Below are 27,508 nucleotides of genomic sequence, written 5' to 3'. Positions count from 1 at the left end.
CGCGACGAAGGACAAATCGTCGCATAAAAGATCATCGCGCGACGGACAATCATTTGCGTAGCGCAAACTAGAGCAACGAAGAACTTTCGTCGCATAAAAGATCATCGCGCGACAAACAATCATATCCATAGCGCAAACTAGAGCGACGAAGAAATTTCGTCGCATAAAAGATCATCGAGCGACGGAAAATCATATGCGTAGCGCAAACTAGAGCGACGAAGAAATTTCGTCGCATAAAAGATCATCGCGCGACAGAAAAACGACCGTCGCGTAAAACAAGGGGAAAAAACCGCGAACAAATATTCTGGCGCCTAATTCTTGCACGACGACTAAACTCGTCGCAAATGACATCTTTGCGCGACAAAGAACTGTCCGTCGCGCAAGGTACGATATACAAAACCATTAATCCTAAGCCTTAATTTTAATTTTGCCATCTAAATCATATGTTTTTCATTGATTTTAGTGAAGATCATCATTCATACCCTTTTAATTATGGGAATAGTAGAGGAGAATCTTTTTGTATGGTTATCAACCTCCATACGAATAAATTTCAGGGTTACCAATTTACGTACGAATCTTTTTGTAGGGTTATCAACCTCCATATGTTTTGAAACTAAAAAGTGTTCATTCAACTCTACAAAACTAATTTCAACGATCCAACCGTTAAACGTGTTTGTATATACTGTGAGATTGTATACCCCAAAAATCGCAAATAACAAATATTCAGAGATCTAGAAATGGGACAAAATATTCAAATGTTATAAATGAACACGTTTGCGTGACAACTATTTGCGCGATGACGATGTATTCGTCGCCCTATGATGTTTAGCGCGACAAAAAAATAATACGTCGCGCATAATAAATAGCGGGAAACAAACAGTGTTCCATATTTGCGCTACGAAAAGTTTAGTCGCGATAAGGTATAATGTGCGACAAAAAAAATTTTCGTCGTCGCGCAAACAAACAGCGGAAAAAAAATCGCGGGTTTATCGCTTTGGAGCCAAATGATTGCGCAACGAACTTTGGGCGACGATATATTCGTCGCGCAAATTCATTGTATTCTTGCGCGACGACGATTGGTATTCGAGCGACGGATATATGCGCGACGGTTAAAGTTTAATACGTCGCGCAAAAATGGATGTCGGCACCACCATGCGCGCTGGGGAAAAAATTTTGCGGGACGGCAAATACGTTTGCGCGTCGAACAATATGCGACGAATATGTTTATTTGTCGCGCAATGTCTTACAGTTTTGCGCGACGAAATAAGCTGTCCGTCGCGCAAAATCGTCGTTTATTACTTATTCAGTTTCAGCCATGGCAGAGGCAAACTGCAAAACAATTGCAGCTTGCCTCAGCCACTCTCTCCCTCTATCTCAAACGTCATATGCCAAGCAAACGCATCAATCTCATTTCGTTTATGAGTTAAACTATTTCTGCCTCCGGTAAGTTCATTGATTATGTATTTTTTGTCGTTAGTGTAAAAATATTACTGTAAATTCATACTAACGTCATTAATTTCGTTGTATATAGGGATATTATATGTGATTAGCGATTGGTGGAGAACAATTGCGAAGGTATTATATAAAATTAATTACATTATGTTTAAATTGTGTTGTGAAATTATATTTATATTATGTTGTTCAGTTATGCACGTTGATGTACGAAGTTAATTGAAATTAATTTCATACATTTTTTTTTGTAAAGCTTAGTTCCCGTTCGAGGTTAGTTGGACTGCGCATGGGTGGGTAAACCACGACTACGGTCCAATTAATTCTTGAATTGTCCCATACTTTGGATAGTTTGGAAATGCATAGTCGTGTCACGTAGTTTACAGCTACAGGATTAGGTTTCGATTGTGGAGATTTCGGTGTCATCTCTGTACGTTCTTCGGGTGCTACGTAGGTATTTTATATCTACGGTACGCCTCAAGAACTGTACCGAGATGCTGCCGAAATTCATCCACGTCGAAATCTAATCTCATGTAGTTGTAAATTACGTGACATGACTATGCATTTCCGAATGGGATAGGGCCCTTACCGGAGGCATAAGGTGACGTTATGATTTTGTAAGAATACAACATGATTGTTGTATTGTGATTGTGGTTCCAGGAATTATGAGCAGAAGGTGGATATAGAACCCTAACAGGTGCGCAGACGAATACTTGGATGGAATCGAGGACTTTATTCACTTTGCACGGTCACACAACCCGGGTGCAACTAGAATCCGGTGTCCTTGTAGGAAGTGTAACAACATGTTGTGGGAGACAATTGAAACTGTTCGATTTCATTTAGTAAGGAATGGAATGATTGAGACATACAGCACTTGGAACCATCACGGGGAACAATTAGACATTGCTTCGTCTTCAAGGGCCACAAGAGTGGACAATGTTGAACCTATTGTGGAACCTAATGAACAAGTCATGGATATTATAAATGATGCTTTTCCATTTGCATCGACGAGCAGCAATCAGCAAGGGAAAGATGATGTGCCTACACCAACGGATAGTGCAGAGTTTGAACAGTATGAAAAACTGTTAAGAAATGCCAACCAAGAGTTATATCCGGGGTGCGAGAGCTTTTCCGTTCTGACGGCCATTGTGGAGCTAATGCATGGAAAAGTAAAGTACCGTATGTCGAACCTGAGTTTCGATTACTTTTTGGGGGTTTTCAAGAGAATGCTTCCGACGGACAATTGTTTGCCGAAAGACCACAGACAGGCACAGAAGATGTTGAGTGGTCTTGGATTGGGTTATGAAACAATCCACGCTTGCAAAAACAATTGCATGTTATTCTACAAAGAGTATTGATAGGCTTTTCAGTACCTGCGCAAACAGGGTTAAAACTCCTACAAAACTTGCAAGAATGACAAGGTTATTGTAGTATAAATGATTCTCGCAAGGTCGTTCTCCGCAGGGATTATTAAATAACTCGTAGCAACCAAATTCTAATTAATTATTGTAAAAGAGAAAGTTGAGATGTTTGATTTTAAGACCTTAACTTAAAACGAATTTAACTAATAAAAAATAAGGCAATATGCAAACTTAAAGCTAAGGGCAAGAGAAACAGTTGTGTTTTTAGAAATCAAATTAAGAAAGCACTAGGGATCCGCCGTCACCTTAACAATTCTATATAGTTCTCCCAATTACTTATGATCTATACATGCATATTTCGAAGGTTAGGTATTCCTAATATATGCCTACTTGGACCCCCAACATAGAGCGTATATCACACATGCAATCCGTCTGTGGTATTCAGATCAAATCTAAACATACATGACTCATTAAGTTCTGTGAAACCTTTTGAAAAACCATGCAACCCTTAAGACGTGGTATTCATCCTAAGTGAACTTGCACATATTAATCACAAGAAGCCTTCGTCAATTTCAGGGACCGACCTTCGACCAAAACTGCATCAAATTACTTTTCTAAACATCCTAATGGTGATCAAGCATCAAGACACTTAGATAGTTTAACCCAGTGATGAATAATTCGAAAACCTGCATGCATATAATCATAAGAAAATTGGATAGAAATTACATATTCTTGCTAAGGCTCGTGGCCTCACCCTAGCAAAAGAGAATTAGTTATGCATGTTCATAATAAAAATAATCAAGTTCTTCATTCAAATAATAAAGATCGAAAACACCTTGAAGTAGAAATTCTTCACAAATCCTAGCAAAGTCGTGTTCAAAAGCCAAAAGAGAAGTCCCAAAATTCGGTGAAATAGAACTTAAATACTCCCTAAAACCTAGCTGCCCAGAACCTGCTTTTCTATCCCCACAAGGAAACTAAATAAAATAAAATAATGACATGACATAAAATCCAAATTGGACTAGGAGAATCTGCCCCCAATCTGCCCAGCCACGTTTTGGCCTCAAATCTGATCCAAATCCGGCCCAATACAGCTCATTTTAAAGATAAAAACGTTCTGAACACTTCTCCAGAAGGCCACGAATCCATCAGAGGTCATCTCGGGCTCCAAAAACGCCATAAAAGCCCAACACGTCACTTTCCAGCACTGCACACTGCTCCTTTATTTTATCGCCAGAAAATAACCGCTTGGTAGAAAAGTCTGAAATTTTGATACGATCAAGCCAAGTGACTCACGAACATCCTCCAACTGGAATTACTCCAAAATTCGTCCATTTGATTATGTTTTGCTCCAGAGAAAGTCGAAAGTCCTATATTGAGAAAACAATTCAAAGTATCAAAATTCTTCCAAAATATGAACAAAAATGTACCAAGAATGGGGTTAAATATATAATATAAAATATACCCATCAAAATACCCCCAAACTTAGCTTTTTGCTTGTCCTCAAGCAAAACAAATCTAAACAACAAAAATAAATAAATAAAAACTAATAAACGAAAAACTTTAAATAAAACCTAACTAAACAAAATTTCCATTCAAGTTTCAATCTATAGAAAATGTTAAAAATCAGAACATCTTTTCAACAGTTTCAACCAATCCCACTACAGAGTCTAAGCCATTTAGAGTCAATTAGAAAAGAATTCACAAATTTCCTTTGGTGTAAAGTGAACCATCATAGTTAAGGAGACTCGACTAAAACCCTTACCTCTCATCCCTTTTATTCAAACTTCACACACTTATTTCACTTTTGTTTTTTTTTTGTTTTTTTGTTTTTTTTTTCTTTCTTTTTTTTTTTTCTCTTTTTTTTTTTTTTTTTTTTAATAATGGTGGTCATGCAATGTCGGATCACTTAAGCTTTCGATCCAACCCATGTAGCGAGCTTTAGGTCAATGACTCCCAAACCAACTAAGGCTTTAGGGCACTAGGTGTAGAACACCCCTAAGGACTTATTAACCCGAGCTGGAAAGGCTACGAAACCAACTAACCACCCTGCCCCATGCCAAAACTCTACCGTTTGACTCGAGAATCACTGCTGATTAGGCAGGACTGGCCCGGTTACTAGCAAAGCGTCGGGTGAGGCAATTATTACTTTATAACACATACTAACTTTATTTTATATAGAACAAAAATTAAAACACACTTGGACAAAAAGTAAGTATTTTGATCTCACTCCCCACAAACCATGTTGGTGTGATGTGCAAATTTCAAAGTGTAATTCATGAATTAGTATCCAAGCAACAATAAATAGAAAAGACTCTAATGAGGGATTGATCTTCACCATGTCCATTTGTTCTAACCTTTAAAATAATCTATGGATATTAACTTAAAACGAAAATTTTAAACAAGACTCAAAAAATTTTAAAAATCTAAAATTTACTTTCCCACCCCCAAACTTAAGTCACACATTGTCCTCAAGGTGTGGAAAATAAAATAAGGAAGTTAAGAAAAATAGCAAAGCCAAAAATAGAACAGAGAAAGAAAATGCGAGCACCAATAAAAGAAAGAACCGAAGAAAAAGTTAAAACAAGAAAAGAAGGAGAAGAGCACACCTGGCAAATTGTTGAGGAGTCACTAAAATTGAACAGCAAGGGCTCGTTTGGTACACCTCCCATGCATGGACTGGACTAGATTAAAATTAGGCCCATGTTTGGTTGACCTAGTTCTAGTTTTAAATGGGGACTACTAATGCTGGGCCCACCAAAAACACCTCCTTAGGGGTTCTTAGCTAAGCCCGTGCGGAAGGGGGGGACAATTAGTACGCTCACTAATTAGAGCGTTCGCGTGTTTTCATCGCTTGTTATCGTCTTGTGCTTCCCAAGCGAACTGAAGTCAATTTTCACTGCTTCTCAACAGGTCACCACTCTCTCTATCTCTGAATCTTCCTATTCTCTCAACTTGATTGAATATTGTACTCAATCTTTCTCTTCTCTCTAGTTTATGGTATGAATCTGCAGATGTTTTGAGATTTTTCTCTGTTTTATTTTTAGGTTTTCTGCCAGTTTTTTTTGTTTTGGAATATTTCGTTCTTTGGGTCCTTCTTGAGATATTTTCTTTGTTCTTTTGAGTGAGATAATTAAAAGTGGTTGTGTAATTCGTATTATAATGGCTAGATCTGCTAGTTCAAGGATTGGGTTATGTGAATAATTGAAAATTTTCCATTAGGTGAAATTTTTATAATAAATAGGTTAAAGAACAGAGTAAGAATGCTTCTTACATAGAAGATTTTTTTTTTTTAAAGAAGAAGAAGAAAACTTGGAATAACAAACGGATGCAAGGTTTTTAGAAATTTTTTTTGGGGGTTTTAATATGGAGTAGAAATGGGTCATTGTTTTGCTTTTGTTGTGAAAGGGGAAGCATTGGGGAAGAGGTATTAGGAATGCATGAAGAAAATAAATATGTCAAAGCTTTGGTGTGTCTTTTTTGACCCAAATAGCTGATAACTCAGAACCAAAACAGAGCTTTGACATATTTCTTTTTTGCCTCATGCCTCTAGGCTTTACAGCCTTTATTGTTAGCAATGGGTGGTTTGTCTTTTTAAAGTTTTTCTACTCATTTTTCTGCAATTCTTTCGATTTTTCTATATGTTCTTTGCTATGGGTTATTGTTTAGTGTAGGTTTTTTTTTTATGAAATTTGTATGAGCATATTAATTGGATTGTATGAATGTTATGGGTTCTGTCTTGGATTTTATTTTTATGTTTTATACGTACATTTTATTTTAATATCACAACTAGCTAAACCAAGATTGTTTTGTTTGTATAACAATTATTAGATATGGATCGAAGAAAGGTAATGAAGATCGTAGTGAGGCAATAGTAACTGAGGCAATAGTGAAAGGTAATGAAGATCGTAGTGACATTGCCAAAATGCTCAAGGACATGGGTCTTTCTCCTATGGATCAAATTGATGCATTGACTCTCATTTTGGAGAAACCACAAACTGTGGCAGTGTTTCAGTCATTAGATGATGATGTCAAAGAAGTGTTTGTTCAAAAATTGCTTAATGACCATGCTAGAGGATGACGGTGCTTCTATGGTGTCTTGGTTATGGATGACAATTATGTCACAAACTACATATGGTCATGGTAACTTGTCTTAGTTTGTGAACACTAACATGTGTACTTTCTTTTGTAATTTTTGTGCTGGAAATCCACTATGGATAATCTTATTTTGTGAATGTTGTTGGATATGCACCATTGATTTTCTTGTTTTGTGAACTTGGTGTTGTATATGCACCATTGATCATCTTATTTTGTGAACTTGGTGTTGGATATTTACAATGAATTAAGTAGAACTTTATGTTATGAAAATTGGCTTGCTATGATGTCGGGATGGTTTGGAGCTTGTCTCACCATGTTTGGAGGAAGAAAGGAAGCATAAAACCAAGTGTAGAGGTCATGTGGCTAGTGGTTCGGCAATTGACAAACAGATAGTTGGTTTTCGCAAACTGTGATGGCAATTGCATGTTGTGTTTGCAATTACCTAGCGACGGTTTGGTAATTTGTGTTAGGGAAGTTGAGCTTTCACATCTGGGAAATATTCTCAAAATATAGGCATGTTCCCAAAGTTTTGGAAAATTTAATACTAATTTTTTGCTATGGAATTATCGTAAAAATAATTTCTAATTAAAATATTATATCACCTAAAAAAAAATATATATATATTTAGTCCCAGTCCAAGTATACACCAAACACAGGATAGTACTATTTTCGTTATCCAGCTTCTTAGTCCGACATTACACCAAACGCAGGACAAGTCTTATCCAGCTTATGCCAGGCCAAGCCAATCCAAGACAGTCCCAGTATTTAGTCCAGTCCATGACAGTCCGCCGTACCAAACGAGCCCCAAGAGTGGACGCTGGCCATTACCCACTTGGATGAAATGTTGAAAGTGTTGTCTGTAGCTCTTTTTTTATTTTTTTCTTTTCTTGTCTCTTGTTTTGAATTGAATTGACGCACCCAAATGGGAATGGACGCCAGCTAGTAGCCTCCATCAGTCTCTCCGTCGTCATTTATCGCTCAACTTCTCCTTGGCAGATCAAAAAGAAATCGAAATCTCTCTCTTGTGGTTTTCTCAAAACCCAAACCCTTCCCTCTCTCTGTCAGCTCAATCACCTGCGCCCAAGATCGATTTGGGTCTCTCTCTTTTGTCAAAACACAGAACGCTCTCTTCCCTTAGCGAAACTCAACACACCAGCAGATCGTCGCTCAAACCATAAACAGCCTTTCTTTGAAACTTCAGTCCGTGAGTCTCCAAATCCGATCTGGTCATTGGTGGTGTCCTTTTGGTTCAGAGACCTAACCCATATTGGTCGCAGATTGCGGCCATCTGAGAGATCTGGGGAGAAAAGTTGCGCAAGGAGCAAATCTGTTAGGAAAATGAAAGAGACATCTCCCAATGTGCGAGAGAGGAATCCGGAAGGTATAAACACTTGTCCTTGTGCTTCGCACTTTGAATATTGGGCATGAGGCATAATCTGGTTCATGAAAAACATATTCTGAGTAATAGTCTGTTGTGGCATGTGTAGGAACCCCAATGTGGCCTCGGTGCAAAGGTAGCAGCTATGAACAGCTCTGATATCCATATGAAAGTAAGATAACCAACCAAGTTTGTGGTGGGTTGTGATCTGTATGGAGGTTTGTTCTTTGTCTCTGCAAGTACTGATATGGATGTGCATTGTGTAGGAAAAAGGTATATCCAGGAGAGGTGCAAGGGCAAGGCAGGGAACACACAAACTCAGAGGACAACGCAGCACCAAAAAAAAAAATTTCGAGGATCCCAGATCTGGCATCTGGCAGGTATAATTTTGAATTCCGTAAACTGGCTGCTGGGTGCCTGATTCCAGCATAGGAATAGCTGCCTTTGATGTTCATGTAGACTTGCTACTGGGTGCATGATTCCAGTGTAGGATTATCTGCTAGTATGTTTGCTGCTGCTGATGGTTGTCCTGCATTGAATCAAATATGTGTTAGGGGTGGAAAGAAAATAAAAACAACTAGAAAAGGAAAAACAGAAACAAGTTTAGAAAAAAAAAAAAAAAAAAAATTGGGTTGCCTCCCAAGAAGCGCTTTATTTTAAGTCTGTAGCTAGACGTCGCAGAAGCCTAGTGGTCAGATCACTGGTTCCTTCAGAGTCAGTGACTCGCGTGCAATATCGAAGGGCGACTCCAAATATGGTTTCAGCCTGTGACCGTTCACTTTGAATGTGTTGCCATTAATTTCACTTGTAATATCAACCGCCCCATGAGGATAAACCTTAGTAACCAAATAGGGACCATTCCAACGAGACTTTAACTTCCATGGAAATAACTTCAACCTTGAACTAAATAACAAAACTTTTTGCCCTGGATGAAAATTCTTTCTGAGAATTTGATTGTCATGAAATGCCTTGGTTTTTTCTTTGTAAATGCGCGAACTCTCATAAGCATCATTACGAATTTCCTCAAGCTCATTAATCTGCAATTTACGTTTTTCTCCAGCAGAATCATAGGAAAAATTCAACTCTTTAATAGCCCAAAACGCCTTATGCTCTAGCTCCATAGGTAAGTGACAAGCCTTACCATAAACCAGCCGAAATGGGGACATCCCAATTGGGCCTTTAAATGCAGTTCTGTATGCCCAGAGAGCATCACTCAATTTCAAACTCCAGTCTCTTCGAGTAGAGCTAACTGTTTTTTCAAGAATTCGCTTGATTTCTCTATTTGAAACTTCAACCTGTCCTGATGTTTGTGGATGATAAGGAGTAGCAACACGATGGGTGATCCCATACTTAGCTAGCAACGTAGCAAACGATCTATTAACAAAGTGCTTACCCCCATCACTGAGAATGACACGCGGTGTTCCAAATCGTGGAAAAATTACCCCTTGGAGGAATTTCAGAACAACTGATCCTTGATTGGTTGATGCTGCAATTGCCTCGACCCATTTAGAAACATATTCAACAGCCACCAAAATATACTGATTGCCATGGGACATTGGAAATGGTCCCATGAAATCAATACCCCAAACATCAAACAATTCAATGACTAATATACTTTGCTGTGGCATTTCATTTCTTTTGGACTGATTACCCACCCTTTGACAACGATCACAAGATCTACACCAACTATTAGCATCCTTGAAGAGAGTAGGCCAAAACAATCCACTTTGCAAGATTTTAGCTGCTGTTCTTTTAGGGCCAAAATGTCCCCCACAAGCATACTGATGTGCAAACTTTAAAACACTTTCATGCTCTTCTTCTGGAATACACCTGCGAATAACTTGGTCTGAACAATATTTGTACAAATATGGTTCATCCCAAAAATAATACTTTGCATCTGCCAAAAATTTCTTTTTCTGCTGGAAAGTAAAATCTGGATGAAGTACCCCTCTAGCCAAATAATTAACTAAATCAGCAAACCATGGTGAAATGATATGGGCAGCAAACAGTTGTTCATCTGGAAAATTTTCATTTAAAGGCAGCAAGTCATCTTCTGCAGAAATTGGCACAATCAACCTGGACAAATGATCAGCCACAACATTTTCACAACCCTTCTTATCCCTGATTTCTAAGTCAAACTCTTGCAGTAAAAGAATCCAACGAATTAATCGAGGCTTAGCGTCTTTCTTCGACAACAAATACTTCAAAGCTGCATGATCTGTGTAAACAATCACCTTAGCCCCAACTAAGTAAGACCGAAATTTTTCTAATGCAAAAACAACTGCCAACAATTCCTTCTCTGTGGTCGCATAGTTCAGCTGTGCATCATTGAGAGTCCGACTAGCATAATGAATGACTTGGGGAAGCTTATCTTTCCCCTGTCCAAGAACCGCTCCTACTGCGTAATCTGAAGCATCACACATCAATTCGAAAGGTAAACTCCAATTAGGTGCTGCAATAATGGGTGCTGTAGTGAGGAGCGTCTTTAACTTGTTGAAAGCCTCCAAACAAGCATCATCAAAAACAAAAGGAGCATCCTTAGCCAATAAATTACACAATGGTCGGCTAATCTTGGAGAAATCCTTGATAAACCGTCTGTAAAACCCAGCATGACCAAGAAAAGAACGAACACTTTTAACAGTTGTCGGTGGTGGCAGCTTTGCAATTACATCAATTTTGGCCTTATCAACCTCAATACCCTTGTTAGAAATCAAGTGGCCCAGGACAATCCCCTGCTTAACCATGAAATGACACTTTTCCCAATTTAAAACAAGGTTTGTCTTAATGCATCTGTCAAGAACTAGGGATAAATTGTTCAAACATTCATCAAAAGAATCCCCAAAAACAGAAAAGTCATCCATAAACACTTCAACTACCTGTTCAACCAATCCGGAAAATATGCTCATCATGCATCGTTGAAACGTTGCAGGAGCATTGCACAAACCAAAGGGCATTCTTCGATATGCAAAAGTCCCAAAAGGACATGTAAATGTTGTCTTCTCTTGATCTTCAGGTGCAACTGGAATCTGGTTGTACCCTGAATACCCATCCAAGAAACAATAGAAAGCACGACCAGCCAACCTTTCCAACATTTGATCAGTGAAAGGCAATGGAAAATGATCCTTTCTAGTACCAGCATTGATCTTTCTGTAGTCAACACACATACGCCACCCAGTAGTCAAACGTGTAGACACAAGTTCATTATTATCATTCTTCACAACTGTAATTCCAGAACGCTTGGGCACCACTTGAGTTGCACTAACCCACTTACTATCTGAAATTGGGTAGATCATCCCAGCATCTAGAAGCTTCATAACTTCAGTACGAACAACTTCTTTCATAATTGGATTCAAACGACGTTGAGCATCAATGGTGGGTTTTACTCCATCTTCCATCAGAATTCGGTGCATGCAAATTGTAGGGCTGATCCCTTTAATGTCTGCTATAGTCCAACCAATTGCATCTTGATAATTTCTTAAAATACGCAGCAATTTTTCTTCTTCTGTTGGTGATAAGTCAGCAGCAATAATAACTGGCAGCGAAGAATTTGCACCCAGATAAGCATATTTCAAGTGTCCTGGCAGTACTTTTAAATCTAGTTTAGGTGGTTGTACTCTAGAGGGCTGCAACTGTTTTTTCAGTTCCCCTAAACTCTCAAAAACGTGCCTCCAACGGGGGTGTAGAAAAGGAGCACTTTCCAAAGCTGAAACATACTCAAAAACCTCTTCATCTGCAGTGTTTTTATTCTCCAACCCATGCAACACCTTTAACAATGGATCTGATGTCAAACGGGGCATAATTTCAGCATGCATTAAGCTGTCTAACATGTCAACACGCATACAATCTTGCACATCAGCTGGCCTTTTGGTTACTTCAAATAAACTGAAAATAACGGACTGATCTTGCACTCTAAGTGTAACTGTCCCAGCCTCAACATCAATTAAGGTTCGAGCAGTAGCCATGAACGGACGCCCCAAAATAATCGGTGTTTGCATATCTTCATCCATATCCAAGACCACAAAATCTGCAGGAAGATAGAGATTATCCACTTTAATAATGAGATCTTCAATAATTCCCCTAGGGTAAGCAACTGAACGATCCGCTAGTTGTAGAATAACTGATGTAGGCTTGATTTCTCCTTGTCCTAGTCTCTGAAAAACAGAAAAAGGCATTAAATTAATACTGGCACCCAAATCAATTAAAGCACGTTTAAAATTAGAATTTCCAATTGTGCATGAAATTGTAAAACTCCCTGGGTCTTGTTTCTTGGGAGGCAGTTTGTGTAATAAAACTGCGCTGCATTGTTCTGTAAGAATAACTTTTTCAAAATCCACGAGCTTCTTTTTCTTTGTGCATACATCCTTTAAAAACTTGGCATAAGATGGAATGTTCTTAATTGCATCAATCAATGGGAGATTGATCTGAACTTTGGCCAATGTCTTCATAAAATCTGTCAACTGTTGATCTTTAACTTTGGGCTTCAACCTTTCGGGATAAGGCATTGGAGGCACATAAACACGTTCTACAGTTTCGGCAGCAATTTTTTCACTGTTTTCGGATCTGCCCATAGATGCTGTAGAATCTGCAAAAATTTCAGAATCTGCAAATTTTCCTGAATCTGTTTGTGGCTGTGATGCTGCCTGCGAATTTCCAGCACAAATTTCCCCTCTATTGTCATAACTTTTACCCGAACGTAGAACTCGAACTGCCTTACAATCTGCGCCTCCCCTTGGATTCTGTTCAGTTTGGCTAGGAAATGTACCTGGTGCTCTTTCTGAAACTTGGAATGCAATCTGCCCCATTTGTTTTTCTATGTTTTTCACTGTTGCCTGCAGATTTTGGAATTCTTGACTGGTGGCATTTGCTAATTTTTCAATTGCAACCTCCCAAGCAGCCTTAGGTGCAGCAGTTTGCTGTACCGGTTGTTGAAATTGTGGCCTTGCAGGCTGATCTCTGTCCCACTTAAAATTAGGATGATCTCTCCAACCCGGGTTGTAAACATTTGAATATGGGTCATATCTTGGACGTTGAAAATTATTAAATGCATTAACTTGTTCTGCTGCAAATTCCGGATAAGCATCTTTATGCGGACAGCTCAAAAAATCATGGGTTGTCACATTGCAAATGCTACAGGCAGCTGGTAAAGGTTGCTGTACAGCAACCTGTGAACCTGGAATTCTTTGTAATAACATGTCAAATTTTGCATCAAATCTTTCAAGCTTTTTCTCCATTTTTTCAATTTGTGCCGACATATATGGAGAACCATTAGATATCTCAAAAACAGACCTAGATTGTGGCTGCTCAACTGCCCATTGCTGTGTATCTGCTGCCATTTTTTCAAATAATAAACAAGCCTCTTGTGCATTTTTATCCTTGTACGAACCTCCGCATGAAGCGTTGACAAGAGTTTTTGTTGTCATATTTAACCCTCTGAAAAATATATGCACTTGATCCGTACTGCTAATACCAGAATGTGGACATTTTCTATTCAACTCTTTAAACCGTTCCCACGCCTCATGAAACTCTTCATTTGGTTTTTGGGCAAAAGATAAAATTTGAGTTCTCATGTCAAGAGTCTTTGAAGCTGGATAATACTTGTTTAAAAATTTCTCACTGAGTTGGTTCCAAGTGCTAATGCTTCCAGATGGAAGTGTGAGGAGCCATCTCCTTGCTTGATCTTTCAATGTGTATGGAAATAAACGAAGCTTAATAGATTCAGCTGAAAATCCTTTCACCAAAATATTCTTGCATCCCATTAAAAATTCTGCAATGTGCATGTTAGGATCATCGGTTGATAACCCATGAAATGTAGGTAGAATACTCAACATGTGATGCTTGATTTCGAATGTAGACCCTTCCTCCACTGCTGGATATGTAATGCAACCTGGTATGTTAGTTGCATGAGCTGTTAAAGAATTACCCAAAGGATCACCAGCCTCTGGAATAACAAAAGCCATTGTTTCTTTACTGTGCAGGTCCTCAGAATATAAAGACTGTAGAAAAGTTCCTTGGAGTGAAGGAACCCACAGCAAATTTTGCTCCTTGCTTCTCCTCCTTAAAGATTGCTCAGGTTCTGGATCAAACGGAAACAATTGCTGAACTGTTGAACGTGTGCTGACCATGCACAGATTGTAATCTGCACTGCCTTGCTGTGATCTGTAAAAATAAAATAAAAACGAAAATTAGTTTATTTATTTATTTTTTATTTTTAAATTTTTATGTACAGCAATAATTAATGCAGAATCTGATTAGAACGAATTATTTGAAATAATCCCCGGCAACGGCGCCAATTTCTTGATAGGCTTTTCAGTACCTGCGCAAACAGGGTTAAAACTCCTACAAAACTTGCAAGAATGACAAGGTTATTGTAGTATAAATGATTCTCGCAAGGTCGTTCTCCGCAGGGATTATTAAATAACTCGTAGCAACCAAATTCTAATTAATTATTGTAAAAGAGAAAGTTGAGATGTTTGATTTTAAGACCTTAACTTAAAACGAATTTAACTAATAAAAAATAAGGCAATATGCAAACTTAAAGCTAAGGGCAAGAGAAATAGTTGTGTTTTTAGAAATCAAATTAAGAAAGCACTAGGGATCCGCCGTCACCTTAACAATTCTATATAGTTCTCCCAATTACTTATGATCTATACATGCATATTTCGAAGGTTAGGTATTCCTAATATATGCCTACTTGGACCCCCAACATAGAGCGTATATCACACATGCAATCCGTCTGTGGTATTCAGATCAAATCTAAACATACATGACTCATTAAGTTCTGTGAAACCTTTTGAAAAACCATGCAACCCTTAAGACGTGGTATTCATCCTAAGTGAACTTGCACATATTAATCACAAGAAGCCTTCGTCAATTTCAGGGACCGACCTCCGACCAAAACTGCATCAAATTACTTTTCTAAACATCCTAATGGTGATCAAGCATCAAGACACTTAGATAGTTTAACCCAGTGATGAATAATTCGAAAACCTGCATGCATATAATCATAAGAAAATTGGATAGAAATTACATATTCTTGCTAAGGCTCGTGGCCTCACCCTAGCAAAAGAGAATTAGTTACGCATGTTCATAATAAAAATAATCAAGTTCTTCATTCAAATAATAAAGATCGAAAACACCTTGAAGTAGAAATTCTTCACAAATCCTAGCAAAGTCGTGTTCAAAAGCCAAAAGAGAAGTCCCAAAATTCGGTGAAATAGAACTTAAATACTCCCTAAAACCTAGCTGCCCAGAACCTGCTTTTCTATCCCCACAAGGAAACTAAATAAAATAAAATAATGACATGACATAAAATCCAAATTGGACTAGGAGAATCTGCCCCCAATCTGCCCAGCCACGTCTTGGCCTCAAATCTGATCCAAATCCGGCCCAATACAGCTCATTTTAAAGATAAAAACGTTCTGAACACTTCTCCAGAAGGCCACGAATCCATCAGAGGTCATCTCGGGCTCCAAAAACGCCATAAAAGCCCAACACGTCACTTTCCAGCACTGCACACTGCTCCTTTATTTTATCGCCAGAAAATAACCGCTTGGTAGAAAAGTCTGAAATTTTGATACGATCAAGCCAAGTGACTCACGAACATCCTCCAACTGGAATTACTCCAAAATTCGTCCATTTGATTATGTTTTGCTCCAGAGAAAGTCGAAAGTCCTATATTGAGAAAACAATTCAAAGTATCAAAATTCTTCCAAAATATGAACAAAAATGTACCAAGAATGGGGTTAAAAATATAATATAAAATATACCCATCAAGTATGAATCATTGGATACATGCCCTATATGCAATGAGTCGAGGTTCAAACAGAAGTCTCAGAATAGAATGACTAAGGTTCCACAAAAAGTCATGCGTTATCTGCCCCTGAAACCAAGATTGCAGCGATTGTATATGTCGACGCATACTGCCACAGACATGAGATGGCATAAGGAAAAACGGGTAGACGACGATGTGATGCGGCATCCTGCAGATGGGGAGGCATGGAAAGAGTTCGATCGAATGTTCCCCGAGTTTGCTGCTGATCCCCGAAATGTTAGGCTGGGACTTGCCACTGACGGATTCAATCCGTACGGGGTTCTAAACCAACATCACAGTACTTGGCCGATTTTCGTATTCCCATATAATTTGCCGCCTTGGAAATACATGAAAAAAGAGTACATGATGATGACTGTTTTGATAAATGAGGATCCTGGCAGGTCAATCGATGTGTACTTAAGGCCGTTGGTTGATGAGCTCAAGGATTTATGGACAAACGGTGTGCGCACGTACGATAAATCCACTGGGAAGATGTTCACTTTGAGAGCGGCAGTTATGTGGACTGTAATGATTTTCCCGCATATGCAATGGTGTCGGGGTGGAGCACAAAGGGTTATATGGCATGCCCTGTATGCAAGGAAGATGTAACTTCTGGTTGGCACGCTGAAAAAGTGTGTTACCTTGGGTATCGAAGATGGTTGCCATGGGATCACGAGTGGCGGGAAAAGGATAAAGAGTTCGACGGGAACAAAGAGCATCGTGCAAGACCTAGAGAATCGTCCGGTGATCAGATCTTGGAACAGCTTAACCATTTGGATTTTGCTCCGTTCGGGAAAACTGTTAGTCGAACCAGACCTGCTACACATATGAACTGGACGCACAAGTCTATGTTTTTTGAGCTCCCATATTGGTCGAAACTAAAATTGAGGCACAATCTCGACGTTATGCATGTTGAACGATTCTAGATATCAAGGACAAGACAAAGGACACGATAAAAGCTCGTCTTGATTTAGAAAGAATGGGCATACGAAGGGGTTTATGGCTGAAAAGGGGCAATGATAAAGCTATAAGGGATCTTGCGTTTTTCTCCATGAAACCGAATGACAAAAAGAGTTTCTACAGTTTGTGTCGTCTGTAAAGTTTCCTGATGGGTATGCTTCTAATATCGCACGTTGCGTGAATGTTGACGGGGGTAAATTTACTGGACTCAAGAGTCATGACTGCCATGTGTTTATGCAACGCCTACTTCCTGTTGGGATTCGACACCTGTTGCCGGAAGATGTAGTCAAGCCAATCATATTGTTGTCCAGATTTTTTTCCCAACTGACGGCAAAGACATTGCAAAAGACAGACATTCATCAGTTGCGCGATGACATTGTCCAAGTCCTATGCAAGTTTGAGATGATATTCCCTCCGGCTTTCTTCACAAGTATGATCCACGTGATGGTTCACTTGCCAGAAGAGGCATTACTTGCTGGTCCAGTCAACTATCGCCGGATGTATCCTATAGAAAGGTATATAACTTGGCATCATTTCTGTATGCATCATTGGTTCGTATTCTTGCTACTTCCTGATTTTCATCTTTTCATTATATTTTGGCAGGCTTCTCGGAGAGCTGAAAAGAAGCGTACGCAACAGAGCGAAGCCCGAAGGATCAATTATAGAGGCTTGGGTTCAATATGAGGCGCTGACTTTTTGTGGAATGTATTTAAAAGATGTGGACACGGCTTTCAATCGACCTCAGCGCAATAATGACGGAGGTGTGAGAAATGAGCAACTTTCTGTTTTTTCTCAAAGCGCACGACCCTTTGGAGATCTTGTACAAGGGGAGTCATTTTCCAGGAAAGATATGGAGGTAGCTCATTGGTTCGTATTGAACAATTGTGATGAGATAATGGCATACTTAGATGAGCATGAAGAGATGATGAAGCGAGAACATCCATCACATTTGTATTCCAAGAAACACCGTGAATTATTTCCAAAATGGTTCTTGCAATATGTAAGTTATAAGTATTTTGTAATTGACATATATATTGTAGTATTTAAAATTGTCAAACTAACATTTCCATGCTATTGAATTTTTTTTTAATAATATTAGGTGACCAAGTTGAAATCAGAGAATTCCCCCACTTACAGTGAAGAGTTATATAACTTAGCATTCAGCCCACTTCGGGCTGAATTGTTCTCGGGTTGCCATGTTAACGGCGTCAAGTTTTTGGTGAGTGCACGAGATGACAAGTTGTGTACGCAAAACAGCGGTGTCCATGTTCCAGGTGGAGGCGAAAGTACAGACATTGATTTCTATGGCAAACTCACCACTGTCGTGCAATTGCTTTACAAAGACCGATACCAAGTGATCATGTTTAAGTGTCGATGGTTTGATACGAACCAAAATAGGCAGGGAAGTATTAAAATCGATCATGGGTTATTATCTGTGAACATGAGCAGAACTTGGTATGATGACGACCCTTACATTTTGGCAACCATGGCAAAACAGATTGTCTATCTAGATGACCCTAAAGCAGGGAGCGGGTGGAAAGTTGTTCAGCAGATGGGTCAGAGGAATGTGTATGCTATACCAGAACTAGACCCATCTGACAACGACGTCGACGTTGCTGACCAACGTTTCGAATCTTCCATGGAACATGATGCACAAACACTTCGAGATACAATTGTCATACAGGAACCTTTTCAGCTTGAAGGAGTGTCTCCAAGAGAAATACCGATTCAGTCAATTACAATTGACCTCGGTTATCTTCCGCGATACGATCCAACCGTGGGCCCGAACAACGATGATGATGTACTTGAGGAGGAGGAGGAGGAGGAGGAGGAAGAGGAGGAGGATGATTGGGAGAGGAAGAGGAGGAGGATGATTGGGAGACCGACAGTGATCATAGCGACGAAAACGAAGATTATTATAGTTCAGATGATGAATAATGTAATTTATTTGCGACTTGCCATGTAAAACATATTAAATGATTATCCAAACCTTAAATATTTGTTTGAATATTGTTCGAATATTTGTGGAATGTATATCCAAACCTTCAATATATGTGGGGAACTTTGTAACGTGTTTGCAACATTCTTCGTTTCTTTTATTGAATTCTGTTCATTTTCGTAACTGTTTTTGACTTTTGGTCCGTGCTACGTTCTTTGTTTTTCTGTGCTGAATCCAACCGTATAAATAACATGAAATTTGGACATATGGTTAAGAAGTTATGGATTCAAAACTGAACAGATGTTGTAAGTGGTAATCAGTAATCTGTTAAACAACGACCGGTCGTCTACACAACACGACCGGTCGTTAACTTTGCGCGACGAAAACAATGTGTCGGCGTCGCACAATCATACTTTGCGGGACGGACATTTGGTCGCGCATAATAAGGTTGGAAGTTAAAAAAAATTAGAATCTGTGGAAAAACGACCGGTCGTCGACACTAAACGACCGGTCGTTAAATTTGCGCGACGAAAGAAATTTGTGAGCGTCGCGCGATAATACTTTGAGGGACGGATATAGTCGTCGCGCATAATAAGGTTGGAAGTTAAAAAAAAATTAGAATATGTGGAAAAACGACCGGTCGTCGACACTAAACGACCGGTCGTTAAATTGGCGCGACGAAATCAAATAGTTGGCGTCGCACAATCATGCTTGGAGGGACGGATTTGCTCGTCGCGCAAAATAGGTTGGAAGTGAAAAAGAGCAATTACAATATGTGAAAAAACGACCGGTCGTCTACGCTGGAGGACCGGTCTTTATATTTGCACGACGGATAATTATTTTTTGTGTCGCACAATCATGCTGTGCGGGACGAACATCTTTGTCGCGCAAAAACAAATATGTGATAATAATGTTAAAAAAATCATCTTTGCGCGACGAGTGAGATTTATCGGTCGCGCATTGTTCCCAATATTACAAAAATTTACGAAATAGATAAATCATCTTTGCTCGACGAACATGAATATACGTCGCGCAAACCTTCAGAGACGAATAAGGGGCTTATTCGTCGCCCAAACCAAGTTTTTTAATTTTATTTATTTTGTATGGCATGATAGTTAAGAAATTAAACGAACTATCCATTAGTGTAAATAATTTTAAATGAAGATCAACTTCAGTAATTGTATTCATATACATTAAAGGGGTGCACCCATAGAAAATCTTGAACATCGGAGTTAAAATACCCGTTCAATCGTTATTTTTCATATATATCCATCGAAAATTGTGGTCCCATTATGTCATCTAGGACTGTATATTTTTTCCAATTTTCTTTAAGTACGATCTCTACGTTTAAAGAAACAAGTTTGACGGTTGGATCGTTGAAAATAGTTTTGTAGAATGCGTATGTCATCAAAACTATATATTCACAAACATTAAGAGTTGTTGATGTACTTTTGTTAAATATAACATAAGATGTTGTGGTATCCACTAGTGTAAATATTTTTCAATGAAGATCAAATTCAGTAATTGTATTTATATACGGTAAAGGAGTGCATCCGTAAAATATCATCAAAATCGGAGTTAAAATAACCGTTAAATCGTGATTTTTTGTTTATAACCGTTGAAAATTTTGGTCTGGTAACATCATCTATGAATGTGTATTTTTTTCAATTTTTGGCGTGTACGATCTCTAAGTATAAACAAACAAGTTTGACGGTTGGATCGGTGAAACTAGTATTGTAGAATGCGTAGCCCCATTAAAACAATATACTCACTAACATTTCCATGCTTTTCTTGCGCGACGAATAAGATGTTTCCCGTCGCGCAATAGTTCTAAGCGCGACGTAAGAAGTTATTTCCGTCGCGCAATGTAAGTAAGGGTTTCTGGACCAGGTTTCAGGGTTTAGGGTTTAGGGTTTAGGGTTTAGGGTTTATCTTTGCGCGACGTATTTAAAAAATTCGTCGCGCAAGTCGCCCAAATTTTTGGCGGAGTTTATCCCCCGTATTAAAAATTCTTTGCACGACAGGTTATATTGTCCGTCGTGCAAAGTGCGATATTTATATTTGCGCGACATTTTATATATGTTTCGTCGCGCAAGTCGGTGAAGCTTTTATTAAAAAAAACGCGCATTTCTGTTCGTCTTCAACCTCTCTCAGCCCCTCTGTCTCTCTCTCCTTGAACCCTAAAATCCGTCGAACCCTCAAATCTCTCAGCCACTCTCTCTCTCGTGTTCAACCTCTCAGCCCCTCTATCTCTCTCTCCTTCGAACCCATTGATCTCTCACCCGGTCTCTCTCCTTCGCACCCCCAAATCTCTCACCCAGTCTCTATCGCAAGCTCTCAGCCCCGCCCCTCATCCTTCTCAGCCGCTCTCTCCTCCGTCCCCACTCATCCCTCTCTCCTCCGTCTCCACTCATCCCTCTCTGTCCCTGTCTCCTCCGTCCGCTCTCAGTCACTCGCTCCTCCATCAGACGACGGCCCTTCGTTCTCTCTCTCGCTCTCCACCGTCGAAACCCACAAGGTAAAAGTCCCGACTCTAGCCCTGATTTATAATTACAAGTTTTTGGATTTTTTTTTTCTGAAATTTGTGGATTAAAATATATGTTAGGATTAAATTTCTGAAATCTGCTGTTTGAATTTGTATATTTATTTTGTAAGTGTTTACATTACTTAGTCTGGTGGTTGGTTAGGATTGCTCCGTTTCAATTTCCTTTTTGTATTGGATTTGCATTTGTGATTTCAGATTTTATTGGAAATATTGAAATAGTGTTGGATTTGTGATTTTGTATTTGGTTTGGTTTCAGATTTTAAATTTGATTGGAGCACAATTTTATGTTTTATGTTTTTTGTATTTTGATTGCTTTTCGTAATTTTCTGGTTTTTGTATTTGGATTGCTTTTCAGATTTAAGATATGTGCAACTAACCAAATTAGATGTTCACTTTGTTGAGATGAATATTTGATTGTTGTGGTCCGTGTATTGTGCTCGTTATCTACATAGTGTATATGCCGACAACTTTGGTAGCTTGTTTAATAAACCATGCTATAGTTTACTTCTGTTTTATGATTTTCATTACGAGTTTTATCTATTCAACTCTTTTTTGTAATCACATACCGACTCTTTCATAATTTGGCCAGCAATTTGATATATTCAGGAATATGTGCTTTTGGTTTTTTTTTAATTATAAAAGAATACATGTTTCTGTTTTTTATTTATTTATATATATATGTTTTTGTTTTTGTTGGCACTAAAAACTGGACAGATGGAGATGAGTGCAACTTACAAGCGAGATGGACGATCGAGAGATCGATTGAATGTTGGATGCCGATTCTTCCTGTCCTTGGATGCCGATCCTGAATAGAAAGAAGTCGAGACTCGTAAGGTCTATGGAACCGGTGTGGAACCAGCCTAAGACCCTCCGATGCCGAAGTAAGTTTGTTGTTTTAAGAGCTCTTACTGTTGACCATATAGAAGTATAAAAGTCAAGCTGAAAAGTCTTACCCCTGTATTGTAGTGAAGGGGCTCATTTATAGAGGGCATCTTGTGTGCTCTTAGTACTCATTTTCGATGTGGGACTCGTGGGAGGGCCCTATGAGGTTGACACGAGTCCTTAGATATTTTGGGCGGATACTTCGAGGCTGATTCTCTACAATCGGTAGGGGATGCCGATTGTAGACGAGTTGGGCTCGTAATGGCTGTTCGCAGCTTTGAGACAATGCCATCGGTGGCCGATGCCGATTGTCCGAGGCCTTGGGTACTTGGGCGAGTTTATAAGATCCACGTGTCGTTGTACGAGTGGAGGGTCAGATATGGTACAAACAGTAGTCCCCCAAGTTGCCGATTGAGAAGCTTCTCGGTTGGGGACTTGAATGTGTATTCGGCATTCTGACCCGGACACAATGGTCCCATAGTTGCCGATGGTGGTATGTAGTCCCCCAAGTGCCCAAGGGAGTGAGCTTGGATAAGAGACGGCATGATGTGCCGATGGCCGAAGGCTGAAGCTGATGGCCGAAGGCTGATGGCCGAAGGCTGAAGCTGATGGCCGAAGCTGATGGCCGAAGGCTGATGGCCGAAGCTGATGGCCGAAGGCTGAAGCTGATGGCCGAAGCTGATGGCCGAAGGCTGATGGCCGAAGGCTGAAGCTGATGGCCGAAGGCTGATGGCCGAAGGCTGAAGCTGATGGCCGAAGCTGATGGCCGAAGGCTGATGGCCGAAGCTGATGGCTTTGAGAAAAGGCGCTGGAGAAGTGTATCCTAGAAGGTGCCGTTCGGCATGGCTGAAGCTAATGGCCGAAGGCTGATGGCCGAAGGCTGAAGCTGATGGCCGAAGGCTGATGGCAGAAGGCTGATGGCCGAAGCTGATGGCTTTGAGAAAAGGCGCTGGAGAAGTGTCTCCTAGAAGGTGCCGTTCGGCATGGCTGAAGCTAATGGCCGAAGGCTGATGGCCGAAGGCTGAAGCTGATGGCCGAAGGCTGATGGCCGAAGGCTGAAGCTGATGGACGAAGGCTGATGGCCGAAGCTGATGGCTTTGAGAAAAGGCGCTGGAGAAGTGTCTCCTAGAAGGTGCCGTTCGGCATGGCTGAAGCTAATGGCCGAAGCTGATGGCCGAAGGCTGAAGCTGATGGCCGAAGGCTGTTGGCCGAAGCTGATGGCCGAAGGCTGATGGCTTTGAGAAAAGGCGCTGGAGAAGTGTCTCCAAGAAGGTGCCGTTCGGCATGGCTGAAGCTAATGGTCGAAGCTGATGGCCGAAGGCTGAAGCTGATGGCCGAAGGCTGAAGCTGATGGCTTTGAGAAAAGGCGCTGGACTGGAGAAGTGTCTCCTAGAAGGGGTCGTTCGGCATGGCTGAAGCTGATGCTGATGGCCGAAGCATGATGCCGAATCATTGGGGTGATGTGAAGACATCGCACGCGCCGAATGATGATGGGTGCCGAAGGCCAAAGGCAGATGCCGAATCATTGGGGGGATGTGAAGACATCGCACGCGCCGAATGATGATGGGTGCCGAAGGCCAAAGGCAGATGCCGAATCATTGGGGGGATGTGAAGACATCGCACGCGCCAAATGATGATGGGTGCCGAAGGCCGATGGCAGATGCCGAATCATTGGGGGGATGTGAAGACATCGCACGCGCCGAATGATGCAAGGGTGCCGAAGGCCGAAGGCCGATTGTAGGAGGTGCCGAGGGCATGGCTCAAAACGGTGCCGAGAGCACTCGTGAAGGAGAACGACATAGCATTTTGTGTCGTTTCCCACAGACGGCGCCAATCTGTTGGCACTAAAAACTGGACAGATGGAGATGAGTGCAACTTACAAGCGAGATGGACGATCGAGAGATCGATTGAATGTTGGATGCCGATTCTTCCTGTCCTTGGATGCCGATCCTGAATAGAAAGAAGTCGAGACTCGTAAGGTCTATGGAACCGGTGTGGAACCAGCCTAAGACCCTCCGATGCCGAAGTAAGTTTGTTGTTTTAAGAGCTCTTACTGTTGACCATATAGAAGTATAAAAGTCAAGCTGAAAAGTCTTACCCCTGTATTGTAGTGAAGGGGCTCATTTATAGAGGGCATCTTGTGTGCTCTTAGTACTCATTTTCGATGTGGGACTCGTGGGAGGGCCCTATGAGGTTGACACGAGTCCTTAGATATTTTGGGCGGATACTTCGAGGCTGATTCTCTACAATCGGTAGGGGATGCCGATTGTAGACGAGTTGGGCTCGTAATGGCTGTTCGCAGCTTTGAGACAATGCCATCGGTGGCCGATGCCGATTGTCCGAGGCCTTGGGTACTTGGGCGAGTTTATAAGATCCACGTGTCGTTGTACGAGTGGAGGGTCAGATATGGTACAAACAGTTTTGTTTGCAAACAATGTGCATATGTTATTTTTAATATATATCTGTTTTTGTTTTGTTTGCTTTAAAACAATGTGCATCTGTTTATTATTATTATTTTTTATAAGAATACATGTTTCTGTGTATTTGTATGCTAAATATTGAATTTGTTGTTGATTAGTTGTTGAGGTTGTTTTTTTAAAAATAAACAAACATTTTAGGCAAGGATGTTTTAATTTTAAGACCTTATCAGTTGTGCAGATGTCGAACCTTATCAGACGTCGTAAGACGGTGACGAGTACTCATAGTTTGCCTCCCCCGATTGCGACGTCAGCTGTCACTGCTCCAGCACAGTTGAACGAGATCCCATCTGTTCCGAACGTCTCCCATGCACAAGCGTCATTAGAGCCTCAGTTGCGCAGCCTGTTAGCGCCAGGCGGCGTCATCGCCCTCCCCACTTGATCGACACCGCTTCGACCTCTGCTGCTGGTGCGTCGGGTTCTCAACCAGGTAAAGATTTCCTTTACCTACAGATAAACTGTACCATTATTTTTTTTATAATTTGTTAATTAACGTTAATTTTATATATCTTTGCAGCCAAGAAGAACACCCGGGGACCTTGTCGCCAGTTGAGTACGGCGAAGCTCACTCGGGTGACCAACACTCGTATCAACATCAGATACGATGAGCGTCATCGGGCTGCACCTACCACAGACCAACATAGCTCATTGGCCCACGATGTTGGTTCAGTCATTCGGACCCATTGTCCGATGAAATGGAAGTCTTGGAAGGCCATGCCTAACGAGGTGCAGATGGAGGTGCGTGGACAGCTGTCGGTATGTACCCTACCTTTTAATTGTTTTCCCTTCCAATTTTATATATTTCTAGTACTTAATGCATGTAATTAATTTATTGCAGATCAACTACAATTTAGAGAATCTCAACGACGATTTGTTCGGGTACATCGATAGACTGTTTGCGGATAGGTACAAGCAGTGGAAGAGCGACCTGCACCACCATTTTCAGGCATATGATGATCCGCAGGTCGCTCTTCTGGAGGGTTGCCCGAAGGAGCTTGAGGGGCGGGAGGATAGTTGGGAGTGGCTCTGTGGTCATTTTCAGGGGGCAGATTATGTGGTATTTTTTTTATACTAAGTTCAAAATTCTGTTTTCATTTCATTTTCAACTAAAATATTTTATTTTTTGTATAACAGAAGATGGCCAAAGCAAATAAGGGCAATAGGGCGAAGAAGACTCTTCTCCACCATTTAGGTGCCAGGCCCTTCTCCTATAGGATGGAGGCGCGGCGGCAGGTAATAATTATATAATTTTTATTTACTTTTTAATGTATTTAATATTAATTTGTTTTTTTTGTACTAACATTTTTTTTTCTCTTGTTCAATTAGGAGGGGTCCAAATTCCCAGAGATTGACGTCTTTGGCGACGTTTATGTTCGACCTGGGAATGAGTTGGCAGAGTCCATTCATGTAAGTAGTCTTTAATTATAATTATTCTCTTACACGTTCAAGTTTCAACTTTATTATATGAATGTTTTAATTAATATTTTATGTTATGTTAAATAGATGACCATGATTGAGAAGAGCCAATTGGTTCTTCAGGAGTTCGCCTCTCAGCTTCCTCCCGATACGCCACTCGAGTCCGTGGCTCCTCCACCAGATGCGGGGTTTCAGATCTTGACGGAAGCTTTGGATCAGACTCTCGGGAGGCGGCCAGGGACATATTGTCGAGGGATGGGGAATGCCCGGCGGCGGGAACCTAGATCCCGTTCATCGTCCCAGTCAAACAGTGCTATGACAGCAATGATGGCCCAATTTGAAGCCCGGATGTCCCAGATGGACCAGCTTCAAGCCCGGGTGGCCCATATGGACCAGCTTGAAGCCAAGGTGGCCCAGATGGGAGAGCTTGAAGCAAAGGTGGCCCAGATGGGCGAGCTTGAAGCCCGGATGTCCCAGATGGATTCGTTCTTACACTCCCTCGCCCAGTCCAGCATTCCCGTACCGTCTTTTGTTCCTCCATCCACCTCTGAGCCCATCCAACCCGAGCATGGCCATCAAACCTCTGCCCCTGTCCACAATGTCCAGATCGGTGACCAAGTAGATTATCAAACAATGTTTGATTAGTTTTCTATTTTCTTTATGACATTTGAAACATTTTTCTTGTATTTGACTCTATATTATGTTATAACAAAAACTTTCTCTTAATTACATTTTTTTATTGTCATTTCATTTAATTATAAAAATAAATAAACCAAACAAAAATTTCCCCAAAAAAAAATAATTATAATTTAATTACTATTTTGCGCGACGAACATATGCCGTGATGTCGTCGCGCAAAATTATCCACAGGAAAATACAAACCCTTATAATTTAAATGGAGAAACAATATATTTACGTTTGCGCGACGAAAAATGTCGTCCCCTAAAGGCAACGCGACGACGAGAATTTTGTCGCTCTATATTTGCGCGACAAATGGACATCGTCGCACATGGTTCGTGCGACAATTATTTTTTCGTCGCGCATAAAACTGAGCGACGAAAGTCCATCGTCGCACCAGGTTTATGCGACAATTATTTTTCGACGCGCATAAAGCTGAGCGACGATTCTTATGCTGCCTCTCAAATGTCTGTGCGACGATGGCAAATCGTCGCACCAGCTTTGTGCGACAATTA

General features: G+C 40.5%; 2 protein-coding genes and 1 non-coding gene across 3 annotated transcripts; 2 read left to right on the top strand and 1 right to left on the bottom strand.

Moving 5' to 3' along the window:
* Positions 1-8,978: 8,978 nt before the first annotated feature.
* Positions 8,979-14,243, bottom strand: LOC110763276 (uncharacterized). Its single transcript, XM_088250449.1, has 3 exons — positions 12,383-14,243; positions 10,099-10,219; positions 8,979-9,963 (listed from the first exon to the last, which is right to left on the bottom strand). The coding sequence occupies exons 1-3, from the start codon at positions 14,241-14,243 to the stop codon at positions 8,979-8,981; spliced, it is 2,967 nt and encodes a 988-aa protein (XP_088106575.1).
* LOC148297561 (small nucleolar RNA R71) lies at positions 13,752-13,856 on the top strand. Its single transcript, XR_015833258.1, has one exon. It is a non-coding gene; the product is annotated as a small nucleolar RNA R71 (small nucleolar RNA).
* Positions 14,244-18,608: 4,365 nt separating the features above from the next.
* LOC148297560 (uncharacterized) lies at positions 18,609-26,960 on the top strand. The gene is made up of 8 exons (XM_088247533.1): positions 18,609-18,857; positions 25,242-25,329; positions 25,417-25,655; positions 25,756-25,956; positions 26,034-26,132; positions 26,226-26,306; positions 26,403-26,723; positions 26,754-26,960. Exons 1-8 carry the CDS (start codon positions 18,609-18,611, stop codon positions 26,958-26,960), a joined length of 1,485 nt encoding a protein of 494 aa, XP_088103659.1.
* Positions 26,961-27,508: the final 548 nt, after the last annotated feature.

The sequence above is a fragment of the Prunus avium genome, chromosome 1, assembly GCF_965620075.1.
Source record: "Prunus avium chromosome 1, drPruAviu1.hap1.1, whole genome shotgun sequence".
NCBI classification, from domain to species: domain Eukaryota; kingdom Viridiplantae; phylum Streptophyta; class Magnoliopsida; order Rosales; family Rosaceae; genus Prunus; species Prunus avium.
Note: the sequence above shows the minus strand (reverse complement) of the source record. Positions and strands in the feature narration are given on the sequence as shown.